Source organism: Erythranthe guttata, chromosome 6, assembly GCF_056151865.1.
Source record: "Erythranthe guttata isolate IM_541 chromosome 6, IM_541, whole genome shotgun sequence".
Taxonomy (NCBI): Eukaryota; Viridiplantae; Streptophyta; class Magnoliopsida; order Lamiales; family Phrymaceae; genus Erythranthe; species Erythranthe guttata.
Genome location: NC_142538.1, coordinates 4,251,539 through 4,268,170, shown reverse-complemented (window position 1 = coordinate 4,268,170; position 16,632 = coordinate 4,251,539). Strand labels below are relative to the sequence as shown.

Sequence of the window (16,632 nt, the reverse complement as noted above, 5' to 3'; positions counted from 1 at the left end):
ATCTTCTCCTATTTGAATAATTACAACCACCCCTCAAATATAAATCTTCTTACACGTCCACCCTTATGGTGTCAAGTTTAGTGAAATCTTCTAGATTATATACAATATTCTCAATTTAGTATCCCATTTGAGCTCCACATTTGAAGTAAGATGATCATAAAATGTGTTTTTTGGCTTGTATATATAATAGATTTTGGTGCATCAGAAATTGCATTTCTGCACAAAATGAGTACAAATTATAGAACATTCCACGGAATCTAGAAGATTATGTTGAATTTGACACCATAATGGTGGACGTGTAAGAAGATTCACAGTTGATGAGTAGTTGTAATTATCCAAACATGAGGGGTTTGTTCGTAATTATATAAACATGAGGGACTGATCAATAAATACCCAAATCTAATGGCATATTTTAGTAATATTTGACCCGCCCCTGAAATTTCCCTCCCATTATCAGTTCTCTGGTGCGGTGTTTGGGGTTTTAGAGATTTTTCAAAGAGACGATGCTGAATTCGTTCACAGCTCACCGCCCCACCGAGTCGATCCACCACCGCCTAATCGAGTTTGTTAAAGCCGCCCTAATCAACATCTTCGTCTCCCCTTACGCCACCGTATTCGTTTTCTCTTCTTCATTGTTTTTTCCCCTCTTTTTTACTTTTGATTTTGTTTTTGTGTTGTTATTCGTACTTTTTTGCATGAATCTTCTTATTTTTTATGAGTGATTATCAATGAATTTTTCGATTAGGTTTGCGATTTGTACTGTGGGAAAGTACCTGATGAGGAAAAGTGGGATGAAGCTCAGATTGGTCACTACATTGGCATTGGTAATAAATGATTTCTTATCATTTATTTCATAGTTTTTTTTTCCTTTCCTTTTTTGAGTTGGCGACGTGGCGTACATTGTTTTGCTAAATTTCTGAAGGAGTGAACGAATCGTTACGGAGTGGTTTATGGATTTTATAATTGTGTCTTGTCAGGATGTCACTGCTCTATCTATATTACATGAGCTTGTGTGATATTTTCCGTTTTTATTCCTGTAAGTTGAATTGTGGAAAATGGGGTGAATTTTGATTATTGGGCATGGAATTTTATGGTGCAGATGTGGAGACATCTGGAGTAAGTGAAGTGCGAGAAGCTTGGGAGAGTCGACGCAAGGGTTACACGTCTGAGTTTCTTGAATTTGATCCTTGCATTGTGAGCTCTTTAAATCCCTTTATGCACTTATAGTTACTGTGGTTACTGAGGTTGATCGCTTAAATTGTCTATCTGGAATGGGTCGCTGCATTTTTAAGTAATTTACTGCTCACAGCCAGTATGAAAAAATTACTGAATCGAGTCTAGAATGAAGAGAAACACACTACATTGAAAATGGGAAGGATGAAATTTCGTTTTTTAGGAGGACTTTATTTTGGTTGCTTTCTTATCGAAAGAAGTTAAAAGGAGGGGCTGTTGTCTACTTTTAAGAATTTTACAGAATGTACACTGATTTTTTTCCGGTATACATATCAATTGGAGAAGCTCCTTCAGTGGGGAAGTGTTTTAATAACAGCTCCCAGGATCTTTTGTTTTAATTTCAACTGGTTTGAATTCTAGGTGATTATTACTGAGCTTTTAGTTCTCTATTTTCAGCATATTATTTTCTGGGCTTGTTTGCTGTGTTCCATTTTTTTTCATTCTGTCACCGATCCATGTCTTCTGCAGGAAGACATCGACTTGCATTGGAAAAACAAGGAAAACCAAGCTGACATTGTTTTCTGCATGCAGCATTTACCGGTAAGAAGATACGTCCATGAGTCTTTAATGTGCTAAAAGATAATATTCAATATAAACTTTCTATCCATTTTTGCCGGCAGTTATGCGTTGAAACTGAAGAGAAAGTTAAGAGACTGCTGTCCAACATCTCAACTTTGCTGAAGCCGGGGGGATATTTTCTTGGTATTACTCCCGACTCATCTACTATCTGGTATGAAGCTACATTGTTCTTTTGTTGACATATTTACCTTTCCCCAGCATTGCAATCCTTGTATTGTTTGTTGGACGACCTTCTGTTTCTGATTTTCATTAGATACTATTGTGACTTAAATTTCAACATAATCGACTTTAAAGGATCAGTAACATATCTGTTTTCATTTAGAGTGAATATTGATCTGCAAATCCTGCATATTAATATTATTCAATTTCTTGTGCCTGAGATACTTATGCATCTACCTGTATTACCCTTTTTCAGACATGTCATATGCTGCTAGCTAACTGAGTGCTTTCTAGCAGGTGTTAAATATAGCACATGAAGTTTTCCCATATTCTCTCCATAATTTCAGCTATTTATAATTTATATGTAGTTTTTCTACCAGTAAGGCGTTGCAGAAAAATTGAAGCTATTCACTTGTAGTGGAGAGATGCTTGCTTTTTTCTTCAGCCTTTTGTGGCTTCCTAAACTAAAGTCTAACACGTGGATTTATAGGGCCAAGTACCAGAAAAATGTCGAAGCATGCCACAATAGGGCAGGAGGAATGAAGCCCAACATTGTTCCAAACTGCATTAGATCAGAGAGTTACATGATTACTTTTGAAGTTGAGGAAGAGAAGTATGCACGAACTATAATACATTCTCTCCATTTTCTCTCTTCATATTTTCTTCTCGCATGATCTTCCTAACATTCAAAATTTTCAAGGTTCCCATTTTTTGGTAAAAAGTACCAGCTAAAATTTGCCGGTGACATGTCTGCTGAAACTCATTACCTAGTCCATTTCCCAAGCCTGCTCAGGTGATATTTTCTCTTTTCGATTTTGTGGTATCACATCTATCCCAGTTATTTATTCTTTTCTCAGTGCTCTTTTTGGTGTAAACACATCTCCAGTTATGAAATAGTGTGTTTCCTTAAGTTTCATATGAAGCTTCACTGCATAAGACAAACATAATAGTCCAACTGCAAGCCAATATTTTCATTCATAAATATGAATATTACTCTGGAATTACGTGCTGCAGGTTGGCTAGAGAGGCTGGCCTTGAGCATGTGGAGATACAAAACTTGACTGAATTTTATGACGACAATAGGTGATTTCTCTTCAATTTTTGCATTTTATGTTTTCCTGTCTGTGTCCATTACTTTGTAGGTAGTGAAATAATTCTTTTAATTTGCAATTTTCGTCCTTTTAAAGATCATCGCTTCCTTGTTGGAGCTGTGTTTTACATTGTTCCAAAATTGATTGAGGATCGTAAGCTTTGCTCTATTTATGGTTACTGTCAGTCCATTTCGATTTATTAGTATCAACCTTCTAACTTAGTTTTTGCTTCCCCAATGAGTTTTCATGCATCGAATTTTCATTAGTTCCCGTAAGCACACAATTATTACATGATAAAATCACCTTCAATCAACTTAGACGTAACATAATATATCGTCCATTACATGCATAGAAATTGATATGGTTGCACATTACATTTTTTTTTCCTCTGTACTATATAAAGAATTATCTGTAATTTTATTTTTGTGAACTCATACAGTTGGCAACCGAATTACATGCTGAATCTAAAGTATACCTTGATTGGACAAATCCTTTTTTACTTTTTTTAGAATTTATTCTTTGGCAGATAAAAACCACTAAAGAAACAATGAGGCTCCTGTTTTGGAACTATTTTATTCATGCTTATATTTGTCATATAATCGGAACGCTGACATTTCTTAACTTGTCTCTTAAGAGCACAATTGGCAGGAATGCTCGTGGATGCTGGTCATAATCTTGTGGATCAACGAGGGCGACTTCTTCCGAGATCATATGATGTTTTAGGTGATTCATTGCTTCATAATACATACTATTTCATAATAAAAAAACGATATTTTATTTTATTTTTCTTTCAATTTTCCGGATACTAACATCAAGTCATCTATTGTGCATTGCAGGTCTATATACTACGTTCATCTTTCAGAAGCCAGATCCAGATATTGCCCCTCCTCTCATGACCCCATTATACGAAGATGGAGGCCACAATCACGACGAGGCAAGTGAAATAAGGAAAATGTAGTAAAGGAATAATTAGGATTTAAAACCGTAGACTAAAAACATTTTTAAAGTGGAAACGCCATGAGATTAACAGTAAAGCAGCTATCTTGGATCCAATTCTCTATCTGAACTTACAATTTCACACCGATAAATATTTTAACTCTCAATATAAGGTTTATCTTACACGTGAAACACTTGGAGGTTTCTAGTATAAAGAATTATCCAGTTCTTTTGGGACTTGACTTCAAATAGAGCAGTGTTTTCGTGCTGAGGATGACTGTATGGTTATCTTACCTCTGTTGTGGCTAGATTAAAACTTACTGTTTTGAAAGTTCATGTATATGCATGCCTGCTCGTTAATTGTTATTACGATTTAGGCAAGAAGCCTGGAGCTTTAAATGACAATTGAGTGAAGAAAAGGAAGTGAAATAAAAATACGAAGCTTTAAATAGTGATTGAGTGAAGAAAAGGAACAAAATGTGATTTCTAAAAGATTATATGATGTAAATGCTGGAAAGTTGAAAGAAAAACTTGTACAGTAGAACCTCGATATATTAATAACATCGCTTAAATACTAGTTTCTTCTGGTCCCGAGTAGGTAAAAACCTACTAAATTATTAGTTCGATAATTTAATATCTCGCTAAATTAATAGAAGTTTGCTAGTTCAGACTATATTAATTTATAGAGGTTTAACTGTATTTGTAATTAATGCAATAATTTGAACGGTGTGAAACAAGGTAAGTATTTTCTTGAATGATGACATGTGTTTGATACACGTGGCTATTAATCTAGTTAATTGTCTGCCGACTCATAACGACACGTGATTGATACTCGTGAAACATTAACGAACTTTCATATTTGTCGATCTTTCAATTAGTGTGATGGGTTAATGATGAATATATGCTGAAACTCTTTGGCAAGTGTAGAATCAGTTTGATTAATTAAGATTATATCTTCGATTACCTTGCTCGGTTGAGATTCTATAGAATATTGGATAACGAATCATATACTAACATCACGTGTGATGGTTATCAATTCAGGTTCCTCCGATGCCACAGAGAGATAGGCAAGTCCGGAAAGAGGACGACAAAATTGGGCAATCTGAACCAAATTCGAATCTTGGTAAGATTAGTGAGCAGAAAGGAATATTAGGTCCTGGTCCAGCAGAGCTGCGTTTTTCGGACGCCCTTTGAATATGCAAAAGAACGTTCTATGCACAAACCTTTGTAAACTCGTAACCTTATTTTTTGTTTTTAATTTAGAAACAACTAGCGTATAGAGGATCGAAGTCACTGATAGCATACATATGTTTTTATCATGTACATAAAGAATCTTTATTTTATCATGTTGAAGCAATGATTCGAGGGGTGTAGTGCATTTTATGTTACATTTTTTTAACGATCTGCATTAATGAATTATTGGATGATTTAAACCAGGAAAAAAATTCGTTTTGCTGGCTATCGACGATAGTTCTTTTTTATCAGTGATGTAAAGAGTGGCTTTGCCTTGTCTGTGAGGAATTTGGTTCAAAGTGTGTCGTTTCGTTCTCTTTAGGGGCTATATGTGTAATTACACCTAACCTCAGGGGAGGTAGATGTAGTTTGCCCTATAATATTTATATTGAAAAATATTCTTGAGAATACAATAGGAATAGAGTTCTTGGAAATAGGATTAATAATAATAATATCTAAAGTTTTCATAATAAAAGCACAACAACAATTAAGTGGAATTAATCAATAAAAAAAATCTAATCTTGAAGCTCGATGATCTTGACGATAGATGCATCACCAACTTTCTGGCAAACCACAACACGATCGTGCGGTTTTATAACCCCAGATGCCTTACCGTGATCAAGAGCTACCTTCAAAACGGACTCGTTTGTTGCGTTTGAGAATTCAGACTGAAAAATGATATAATGTAATATATTAGTACTTGTATTAGTTTATAAGCATTTTTTTGATAAATTAATTATGAAAAGAAAATAATCTTACCGGATGTCGAGGATCTGCAAGCATGGGGAAAAGCCCTCTCACTATCAAAGATTGCCTAGCCTGCATTCACATGCACAACGATGATGAAAAAAATACTCGAGAAATTTAGATTATTGAACATGAAACGAAAAATCATATTCAAGAAGAATAATTGTTAATTTAGCACAGTATATTGGATTTGAAATCTTAATGGATGCCCGAGTAAATAATAAACGAACAAACTAAACCATATAATATCGTACCTGAAAAGCACCGGTAAAGGTCCAACGGAGCTGATTTGTCTTAAGACGTGGAATCACGACGGATAAAACCGGCATTGTAGGTCTGTACTTAGCTATCAACCTGCATTTTTATATGTCGACGTTTTTCAGAAAGTACAACGATTTTTGCGATTGCATTTCACTTTTATTTTCACTTTCAAAGACCAAAAAATAGAAAATTGAATATATTTTCAAACATTTAAAATGGCCAACGGTGGTCTGTTAGATGCTACATTGCGTGAAATACAGATATTAATCAGCACACCAAAACAAAAAACATACACACACACACACATCCATGTTGGTGTGTGTGGAAATATTGCTAGAGAAAGAAAGGACAAACCTTGCAGCTCTTCCCGATGATGTGAAACAGATAATCATAGAAGCTTTCACCTTGATAGCAGCACGGACCTACATCAAATAAAGCAATGCATATACACAGTAGAACCTCAATAAATTAACAACCTCGTTTAAATAATATTACTACAGTTACGTACAGCTGAGGAAGCTATTGATTCCATGTGCGTCATTGGTTCGCCTACATGCTTGACAGTCTTCTTGAAATAGAGTTCCTGATTGTAAACCTTTTCCGCCTGCACGTTTTCACCATAGTAAGTTTAATTAACGAAACGTGATTATATTTATCAGGGGCGATAAATAAATTAATCAAGGGAATAATTCATTACAGGATTAAACCTCACCTCAGCACAAATTCTACCAACTGTTGATATTGTCTCGATGGGGTATGATCCACGCAATGTTTCTGCCCCTAAAAGAATTGCATCGGTACCTGAAAACAAGTAAATAAAAGTGAGACTAGACAAGCTTTTAGAGTTTTCAAACTATAGTGCCTATGACAAATGTTTCAAGATTCAAAAATAAGAAAAAAAAAAAAAAAGAAGAAAAAAGAACGGAAAATACTGTCGGAGAGTGGAAAAGGATACCATCGAGCACAGCATTTGCGACATCGGTTGCCTCTGCACGAGTAGGTCTTAGGTTGTCTGTCATACTGTCTACAACACGAGTGACCACTGCTGGTTTTCCCGCGATATTGCATTTGTAAAGAGCTTCCTTTTGGTATAAAAATACCTGAATACATTACAAAATATATATAAGTTTTCGAAAGCTCCATATTAGAGTTGTAAGATTTAATTTATTTTTATTTATTTTTCAAATTATCATGACTTGATTTACGCACACCGATGTTACTTCTTTTGTGAATGTTTATATTTTTATAATTTTTTATTTCATTTATTTATTTTTGACAAATCACTCCATATTTGCTTCAAGATTGAAGTAGTGTAATAAATGAATCATGTTATCGAAATCCAATGATGGACCTTCTCTGGGGGGAGATCGATTCCGAGGTTTCCACGAGCCAGGATTATGCCATCTGCTTCTTGTAGAATTTCATCAAAATGAATCAATCCCTGCAATAAAAATCATATAAAAAACCAAATTATGAGACCAACAATTCATCAAAGGATTAGTTCATGCAGCTTCAAGTTTCGATAGAGAGCATTTTCTAACCTCGACATTCTCAATCTTCGCGAAAATCTGTGTCTGACTGAGGTCACCCAATTTAGAAAGAAAATCACGTGCCTGAAAAAAATAAAAAAAAACACGAAAATCATCACCATTTGCCACCACCAATCAAAAAGCATCAAACTCATAATTACGGAAATAATATCAAACTATAAGTAAGTCACTCACATGTCTAACATCTTCTGCCCGTCGAGCATACGAAAGTGAAAGGTAGTCTATTTTGTTTCGAAGTCCAAATGTGCTTATAACCTGATTACGATACGAAAAACAGAAACACCGTGTAAAGATAAATCAGCAAAGGTTCAAAATTATTTAAAGAAAAGTATTTCTTGAAAGCATATGTACAATGTACATACCTCCTTATCTTTATCGGTGAGGGTAGGAAGGTCAATTCGAATCTGAGACACATGCAATGTGTATAATGGCCCGGCCAATGTGGCAGAATTCTTGATCATACAAACTACATCCTCGTCTTTCACCTCAGATACCTACAATTTTTCTTGGATAAGGCATTTTTAACACAATTTCATGTCGAAATTCATACGTTAGTAGTTAATTCGGACAAAAAATGGAGCAATGTGAGCAATAAAAAATTCTGTTTAGAATATTACGGAAAATGATTTATCATACCTCCAGCCAAACTGAAGTTGTTTCACCTCCAGTGAAAAGGTATTGGCCGATGAAAATTTCGTCTCCCTTCTTTACCGCCTGTAAAGTTGGAAAAGGATAAGTTTGTGCAATAATTTAATTTAATCTTTGCAAAATCGAGGTTTCTTGTTTTTACCTTGGATAATCCACTGAAATTAATGGGAAGTAAATTTGAAGTAGCTTGTTTATCTTGATCGGGCGTTAGGACAACCAAAGTACCTTCCTCAAGGGAAATAGGTTGCTCGGATTTGTTTACAATTAGCAGCTCTGGACCCACTGTATCAAGCATTACCTAAAAAAAACCGAGAAAACAAATTAGTCTAGACTTTGTTGACTTGTAAAAAGATTGTATACTTCGAAGTAAGTGCAAGAAGTAACTATACCGCACAGAGCTTCTTTGTTGTCTTGATGGCCACTTTCAAGTTCTCCAACGTTTCTTGGTGAAATTCAGCATCGCCCCACGAGAAATCAAATCGAGCAACTTTTGGAAACGTTAAACATCTTAAATTAACTAACAAGATGGAGTAATAAATTGAAACTCAGAAATATCAAATAGGTAAGTAAGATCAATACACAAAGACTATTAGTTCTGAAAAACAGAAATGAGTTAAAGAAATTCACCAGACATTCCGGCCTTGAGACAGCCAGAAATAACCTCGACCGACCGCGAATTCGGGCCAAGTGTCCCCACAATCTTTGTCATTGCCGGGAAGAAATTCTGAATACAGAAATTCCTTTCATAATTAATTAATTAACTAATTAATCAATCATCCTAAAAACTACAGGCATATGAAACCCCCCCCACACACACAGCACACATTATACATACAGTTAAACCTAGATAAATTAATACCACCGGGACTAGCGAAATTCTATTAATTTAGCGAAATATTGAATTATCGAACTAAAAATTCAGTATGTATTTACCAAGTCGGGACCGGAATAAATTATTATTTAAGCCGAGGTTATCAATTTATCGAGGTTCTACTGTATAATGTATGTATCGAGATTCAATTGCAATAAGAATTCATCGTCACTAAAACGAAGATCAAACACTTGTTCATTTTTAAATCTAAACTGAAAATCTCCACACAGAAACATCAAAGTAAATCACAATCGTACAAAATCACAGAAGCAGAGACCAAGATCCAGCTCAAGCATCAACATTCAGTATGATGATCAGTAAAAGAAAAAAAAGGTTGTTGCAGTGAGAGAGGAGTAAAGTAAAATTACAGGCTTAGAAGGCTCGAGAATGGAAGCCATCCTCATGGGCTCTTCGAGAAGAAGGTAATTGGACACCATTTTTTGCTTAGCACGCAGAAACACGCAGTGGAGAGTGTGTTCTTCTTCTTCTTCTTCTTCTTCTTCTATATTTTTGGATGAAATTGAGATCCTCAGTGTAGGTAGGTGTGAGATTAATGATGAAAGAGGAAACCCTAGGTTAGATGCTGAGTACTCGGACAAACCCTATGTGCTGTCGCTTTCGTTTCCGTACCGTTGTCTCAACTGTTCCTTCATCCAAATTAAACACTTTGTTTCATTTCATTTGGGTGCTAACCTCCACTTCTACCTAACAAACCTCATCAAACAATCAAATGTATAATACTAATAAATTAGAAATCTATCTATTGAAAATTTTCATTCTGTTTGGATAATAACGTACTCTCTTACGGCGCCAACTTTATCTGCTAAATAATGGGGTTTTTTTTAAGAAGTAAAATAGTTGAGGAGTGGTTTTAATTATCCCAACAATAAGGGATTTTTCTTAAATTGTTGTTTTGATTAACTAAATGATAGTTAGGGAAAACATATTATTTTGAATCCTATTTTTGGATGTACTTGCAAAAAAATTTCCTTTGAATTTAACTCACTCGATTGTAGGAGAGTTCATCCGACAATGGATCTAGGGTCAGTGGATATGAACAAATGAGCGGAAAAAATATTAAAAAGAGAGAGAGTATTTTTTTAATTTATTCATGTTAAATTGTAATCTTAATAGGGTTTTACACATTAGTAGAGATTTGTATATGGATATTTTATAATTGAAGATCTCTTTACTCGTCCGATATTAATTAGTCATTGATCATAATTTACATATTCTTCGCATCCATTTATGAAAGTTATAATGAGATCTTCTTCTCTAACAACTGTCTTCGAGCTCGTCACCTACCAATCATTATTATTTCTCTTACGTGACCTGTTGTAAGTTGACGGACTTTTATACATGCATGCGACTGGTGACCTTCTTACCGCTAGTTTATTCTTAGCATCAGTTTGATTCATCTTGGTTATTACCATTCATTGGGCCCTGGCCCAATAACTCCAACCGTTTCGAACTGAACCCCGTCGCATGAGTACTTAGTACTAACTTTTCTCATAATTTAAACTATTATAATAGGTAGTAAATATCAAAAAAAAATATGGTTGACTGATCGACAACCATAGTGTACATGTAACTTTTTTAAGGTGAGGAAATTAGAATTAAAAAAAAAAAAATTGTTAGCAATTTGATATATAATATAACGTAAAAGCATTCAAAGTGGAGTAGGACAAATACAGTAACGTTAAAACGTAGTAAATGTTAAACAAGTGCACAAATTTTGAATTTATGGTGCCCTTTGGATATATATTATTTTTTTATAAATTGTCTTGAATTGAACTTGTCACTAACATACAAATTGAGCTACCACTCACAATCAAACTCCACAATCAATTCATGATGATATATGCCCAACTCATTTGAAATATTCAACTAAACTAGTTGAATTTGAGAAATATTTACGCCAAATTACAACAAAAAAAAAATAATAATAATAATATCATGTTTTGGTAATTACAATTATTCCCTTCAAATATTTATTGTCTTACGCGTTCACACTTACGGTGTCAAATATACCTATTGCATGAAAGGTTTTTTTTTTTAAATATAAATATATAATTGAAGGAGGTAGTTGTAATTATCCAAACATAAGGGGGTTTTCGTAATTTGACATTACCTCAGGGGGTTGGTTGTAATTTGGCAAAATATTTATGATGTGTTTGAAATTGAAAATTCATGCAGGTTAGTTACATTTGGATGTTGACAACACGATTTTTCTCGTACTGATTTTTTAGATTGTGCAATACTAATTGTAAGTTGATAAAATTATTTGCTCTATTTTCAGTGTTTTTCTTATTAGTTATGGATTGATCAATTGATCAATAATTCAATAAAATTTATTTCAATGTGCCACGTGGCAAATGCCAAATAGCCCAACAGCAACTCCCATCACTCTAAATAAAAAACTCTGGTTGCTTCTTTCAAGAAATAAATTATGTAAAGGAAAATCAACTTCCACCCACCAACTAATTCTACATAATTGAATTCTTCAATCCCTGCTACATACATAGACATGGGCTTCTATTTTCTAATATTTTAATTTAGCAAAATATTAAATTTATCGAGATAATTATCTAACAAGTTGTCACCAAATCAGAACTGGGAGAACTTATTATTTTAGCAATGTTATTAATTTATCGAGATTGTACTGTAAAAGTGAACCTCCGGGTTGTTCATTCTTTCAAAGGAATCTAAGGCAATATACGTGCACCAAGTAAATTTGGTTTTTATGCGACAGCGATCAAATCACACCAAAAAAGTAATTCACATTTCGCAAGTCTGGTGCGATTTTAAATCCATAATAACAAATCGATTTAAGTTATTTAATTCGAATCATTTGACAATAAACTTCAAATCCATAACTCTCACTTTGTAGTTGTTTTTCTGAAGCAACAAAGGTTACACTAGTAAAAATCCAAACATGTTTACGATTTATTATTATCACTCGATATCGTGTAAAATCAGCACAAAAAATCAATCACTTCGTTTATCCAACAAAATACGACGTTTTAACACACACGAAAAACCGAGTAAGAGCAAAGCTTCACGAGGAAGAACTCCTCAATTTTCCAACATTTTTAGACTATCTTAATTAAGGATAACCCTTTCTTGTAGTCATAGTGAAGGGGTTAACCCACACACTACGCCTTCATTGAGCGTTAGCCGTGTCTATACAACGACCAAAAAATCGACAGCCCGGTTTAAAAAAAACATAACATCATCGATTGCGGGCCCCATCTAAGGTTGTCATTTCCAAATCAACAACTGTGCGTAGACTCGTTGAACCTTTTTAATCTTGGTCATTAGGAAAAAAGACCCTTTCGCCCTTCACTCCACATATTCATCGAAAGTTCTGCCACTAGCACCCTCCTCCACTAACTCTTTCGCATTAATCTCTCTACCGAAGCTCGACACATAGTTCAAACCAACGAGAAGCTCCGTAATCTCTTCCTCAGTCTTCTCCTGGTTAGCAAAGTGAAGCGTCTGTACTAAAAGCACGTTCGTCCTCGAAACCAAGCTCTGGTGCTCAAAACTCCTTTCCGACTGCCACCTAATCATGTTATGAGCCAGCGGAGCCAGCCAATCGAGCGTCGCCTGCATGGCATCGTTCCACACTCCAGCAAGAGCCGTATCGTATATCGACGAACTCAAGCTCTTTGCGTGGGGCTTCAGTTTTTCCCTCAAAGCTGCCCTTATGCTAGCTGGCAGCATATTGTACATATCCTCCCTCGCATCTTTCCCTATCAAGTGTGGGGCCGCCACCAATTTCTCGATAAAAATAATCACATTCGCGTAGTGGAGTGCTAATGCAGCAGCTCCGAGGGTTTCAGGCGGTGGATTTAGTAGTTTGCTCTTCGAAGAAGCGGCTTCGAAAATGTTTACGTCGCTCGAGTTTCCGTAAACAGTAAACGGTCCTGGATCTTGGGTTGCTCCATCGGGTTTTTGAGGAATATTCTCTCTTGAACCGTGAGATTTATCTTTATCACGAAACTGCCACAACCTCCATGCGCTTTTGCTTGCTCTTGAAATAGGGTCACGTTTTGTGGGCGACCTGCCTATTGGACCGGAGTAGAATCCAGCACCGTTATATTTTCCGGAGATTGGACTCGAAGTACTATTCGAGTTTCCAAGTGGGCCCGAGTGGAAATTTTGGCCAATAATGTTCGTCCTCAAGAGTGGGCCCGATTGAGTGATTGACTTCCCAGACGGGCCCGTTGAAAATCGAGGCACGTAATTGTAATTCTCCGAAGGGTAAACGGACGAATGCATGAACACAGTCGATTGGCTATTTCTTCTGCTAGAATCTTTAGCCACAATGTCTGCGAAATGATTGATTCCGAAAACATGTCCGATTCTGACGTATACAGTAAATAAAGATCTCGCTAAAAGGAGAATCGTGTAATCGTAAGTTCTACTCCAGAGAGAAATTTCTTTAAGATGCTTCACTTCTTGTTTCTTCCAAGCAAACTTCTTCTCGTATTCGACCAATGTTATGCTATCTACATTATCATTGCCCTTCATTCTTTTTAATGCTTGTTCAAGATCAGCAAGTGTTTCCATTTCTTGATACAAATTGGTATTCGTGATGATAAATTGCTCCATTTTCTTGGCTTTTCTGTCCATTTTCTTCCACGAGAATTGCCAGCTGTACACATCGGTGCCAGCCCTGACCAAATCGATGAAGGCTTGCTCGAAGCTCTTCAAGAGGGGGTCGTTGCATTTCTTCGACAGCCTGGCGACAGCTCGCGCCACGTGGACTAAGCTCTCCGTGAATTCCGCGCATATCAATCGGCCGATGTAGTCGTCGTTTTCCGAGACGAGTTTTTTAATTCCGGCCGAGTTTGATACATCTTCTCTTAATTTCGCGACTTGTTTGTCGGTTAGGGACTGCCAGAGGTGTAGGAGTTTGGTCATCAAGCTGGCGGCTTCGAAAGCCAAAACGGCAATCTGTGACTTCTCGACATGGAATTCGTTCTTTTTGGAGTTTGTCCATAAATTACGAAACCATGATTGGGAGACCATTTCTAAAATAAACCAGAGCTAAAGCAACAACGATCTCCAAACGGAACCTTGCTAATCAGCTTCTTGATTCTGGAGAAAAATCGAAATAGTACATAAATGGAAGCTGTCAAAATGAATGCAATATATCTTTCAGAAACGGTACAAGTACCAATTCAATTAAATTCGACATCATAGATACAAAAAAACACTATAGCTGTGGGAAATAGTAAAAAAGGAAATTGAAGCTCAAAACAGAAAGATGCATTTCTGGCAGCTAATTAACACTAACTGTTGCTCTGCTTAAATTAAAAAAAAAAAAAAAAAAAGGGGGAATTTTTTTTAGAAACACAAGCAGCATAAATCGGAAACAGTGTTCTTCACCAATTTCCGAATACTAGAACACGACCAAGCAATTTAAACAGTGCTTTTCAACAGACCTAAAATCCATCCATGGCTGATATGAACTCATGAAAACTTGATTTTTTTTTTTAAATTGAAACAATAACACAAGGAGAAGGAGAAATCCAGATGCAAAGTAACTAATTAGCTTGCAGCAGCAACAAATTCACTACAAAAAAATGAATTTTTATTGCAATTGCTTGGGCGAAAAAAACCTACTGACTATTTAGCACCCAAAAAACAAAACACACACACACACACACACAAAGTTTTGCAGGAGAAAAACGAGTATGCAGTACTCACATATAGGTGTATTTGGAGGAGGAAGAAAGCTGGACCACCGTTGAATCTCTCCCTCAGAATCAACACGAAAGACGAGGTTGCAGCGAAGGAAGAAAACAGGAAGAAAAGGTTAAAAAAGATAAATAAAAAGAAGAGAGAGAAAGTGAATTGAGGAGTGAGAAAGTGGAGGAGGGGCACATGCAGGAAAGGAGGCCGAAATTGTAGAAAGTTGAGAAACCGTGTGGAATTTATGAAAACATTTATTGCTTTTGCATCCCCAACTCCCTCTTCTTTTCTCTATTTCTATTTTCGCCTCTATATTTGCACGAAATTACTTTCTTTCAACTTTTATTTTTATTTCATACTTATTGTTTTTTTTAATAAATAAATAAAATCAAATATTAATTATTTCTCAAGATTCCAATGCTTATATTATCTTTTTTACTTCATTTAGAATTAATTGAGTATGGAGAAATATATGCATAAGCTTTAAGGATAATAATATCAATTAACGATGAGATAAATCTTATCTTGTATAAAGGGTAACTTTAAATATTTTGATCGAAATAAATGTAAGCTTTTGAGCCTTATATGCAATGCTCTAGCTAGCTATATAAAAAAAATCATTAGTCGTAGATAATGAATTAACATTTAATAAGATAGTTGTAAGTCGTAACTCAAATAGAAAGAAAAAACATTTATTTATATTATATTTTCTTTGAAGGAAATAATTTTAGTGGGGTGTGTTTCCGAATTAGATAAATAATTAGGGGCGAAAGCATAAAATCGAAGTGAAAAGACATGTCACAATCATTATAGGAGACCACGCGGAGAAATATATATTTACGGTTTTGACCCCGAACGTCAATTTGTAGTGGCCGGTTCAAAAGGCCCCACAAATTATTTTCAATGACCAAAAAGCCGCCACGCCGGTCCAACCGGGTGCTTTTAAAATGTTGACTGATTAATATTTAATAATAATTATAATAGTAAATATTATTATATCTTTGGCAACTCCCACTAAGTAAATCTTATTGATTTTATAGTATTTATTGTTTAAATATTAATGATTAAATATATATTCTTTATTTTGGGTGGGGATGGGTCCAAGATTCTATAGATTGACCTGGTCCTATTTTCAGTAGGATGATTAAAAATAAATACAATTATATCTATTTTGTATGTATAGTTTTTGAAAAGCTTTAAAGCAACATATTTTCTGGTCAATACTCAATCAATTACGTGATTTATAAGTTTATTTATATATATATGATATATATGATCAATTAGTTGAAAAATTAGAGGAACGGCTAATTTGTGTTTGAATTTTTAAATTAATGTTGGTATTAATTAATGATTAATCATTGGATTATTACAGTTGTGAACGACTAAAAGTGATCAAAGTCAATAAATACCCCGTGAATTGGTTCTCCGTTAATAAAACATAAATAATATACAATTTTTTAATGGATGCTCAAAATTTTCAATTGTCTAAACGAAATCAAAATTAGTTTTTTGCACTTAAAAAATTTATATTTTTTTTTTAAATTGTTTATTTCGATCTGATCTATCTTATTTGCACCACGACTTAAGATGAAATAACATAAGGAATCTCCTATTGAAAAAA

General features: G+C 35.0%; 3 protein-coding genes across 4 annotated transcripts; 1 reads left to right on the top strand and 2 right to left on the bottom strand.

Moving 5' to 3' along the window:
- The first annotated feature begins 426 nt into the window (after positions 1-426).
- LOC105977666 (S-adenosyl-L-methionine-dependent methyltransferases superfamily protein) lies at positions 427-5,388 on the top strand. Its single transcript, XM_013003003.2, has 11 exons — positions 427-611; positions 746-824; positions 1,100-1,194; positions 1,702-1,773; positions 1,854-1,963; positions 2,462-2,584; positions 2,672-2,764; positions 2,986-3,054; positions 3,697-3,785; positions 3,899-3,996; positions 5,040-5,388. The coding sequence occupies exons 1-11, from the start codon at positions 504-506 to the stop codon at positions 5,190-5,192; spliced, it is 1,089 nt and encodes a 362-aa protein (XP_012858457.1). The 5' UTR covers positions 427-503; the 3' UTR covers positions 5,193-5,388.
- Positions 5,389-5,561: 173 nt separating this feature from the next.
- On the bottom strand, positions 5,562-10,099 carry LOC105977665 (pyruvate kinase 2, cytosolic). The gene is made up of 16 exons (XM_013003002.2): positions 9,677-10,099; positions 9,065-9,161; positions 8,827-8,924; positions 8,580-8,735; positions 8,426-8,503; positions 8,152-8,283; positions 7,964-8,044; positions 7,781-7,852; positions 7,591-7,680; positions 7,195-7,339; positions 6,952-7,040; positions 6,748-6,843; positions 6,594-6,661; positions 6,233-6,332; positions 5,991-6,050; positions 5,562-5,899 (listed from the first exon to the last, which is right to left on the bottom strand). Exons 1-16 carry the CDS (start codon positions 9,743-9,745, stop codon positions 5,747-5,749), a joined length of 1,584 nt encoding a protein of 527 aa, XP_012858456.1. The 5' UTR covers positions 9,746-10,099; the 3' UTR covers positions 5,562-5,746.
- A 2,131-nt stretch (positions 10,100-12,230) lies between these two features.
- On the bottom strand, positions 12,231-15,228 carry LOC105977801 (type-1 restriction enzyme mjaxp r protein (DUF668)). Of its 2 annotated transcripts, none has more exons than XM_013003182.2 (2): positions 15,027-15,228; positions 12,231-14,414 (listed from the first exon to the last, which is right to left on the bottom strand). In XM_013003182.2, the coding sequence occupies exon 2, from the start codon at positions 14,343-14,345 to the stop codon at positions 12,651-12,653; it is 1,695 nt and encodes a 564-aa protein (XP_012858636.1). In that variant the 5' UTR covers positions 14,346-14,414; positions 15,027-15,228; the 3' UTR covers positions 12,231-12,650. The 2 variants fall into 2 exon arrangements, with proteins under 2 accessions (XP_012858636.1, XP_088675678.1); XM_088819552.1 differs by having other exon boundaries at positions 12,231-14,448; positions 15,027-15,226.
- Between the last annotated feature and the right edge of the window lie 1,404 nt (positions 15,229-16,632).

Bases quoted from the DNA above. Each gene is read 5' to 3' on its own strand.
- LOC105977666 (XM_013003003.2), top strand. From the start codon at position 504: ATGCTGAATTCGTTCACAGCTCACCGCCCCACCGAGTCGATCCACCAC. The intron at 1,774-1,853 runs GTAAGAAGATAC...TTTTGCCGGCAG, and splicing joins TCTGCATGCAGCATTTACCG to TTATGCGTTGAAACTGAAGA. The intron at 3,786-3,898 runs GTGATTCATTGC...TGTGCATTGCAG, and splicing joins GAGATCATATGATGTTTTAG to GTCTATATACTACGTTCATC.
- LOC105977665 (XM_013003002.2), bottom strand. From the start codon at position 9,745: ATGGTGTCCAATTACCTTCTTCTCGAAGAGCCCATGAGGATGGCTTCC. The intron at 7,853-7,963 runs GTGAGTGACTTA...TATTTTTTTCAG, and splicing joins GGGCAGAAGATGTTAGACAT to GCACGTGATTTTCTTTCTAA. The intron at 7,681-7,780 runs GTTAGAAAATGC...TTTTTATTGCAG, and splicing joins CGAAGATTGAGAATGTCGAG to GGATTGATTCATTTTGATGA.
- LOC105977801 (XM_013003182.2), bottom strand. From the start codon at position 14,345: ATGGTCTCCCAATCATGGTTTCGTAATTTATGGACAAACTCCAAAAAG.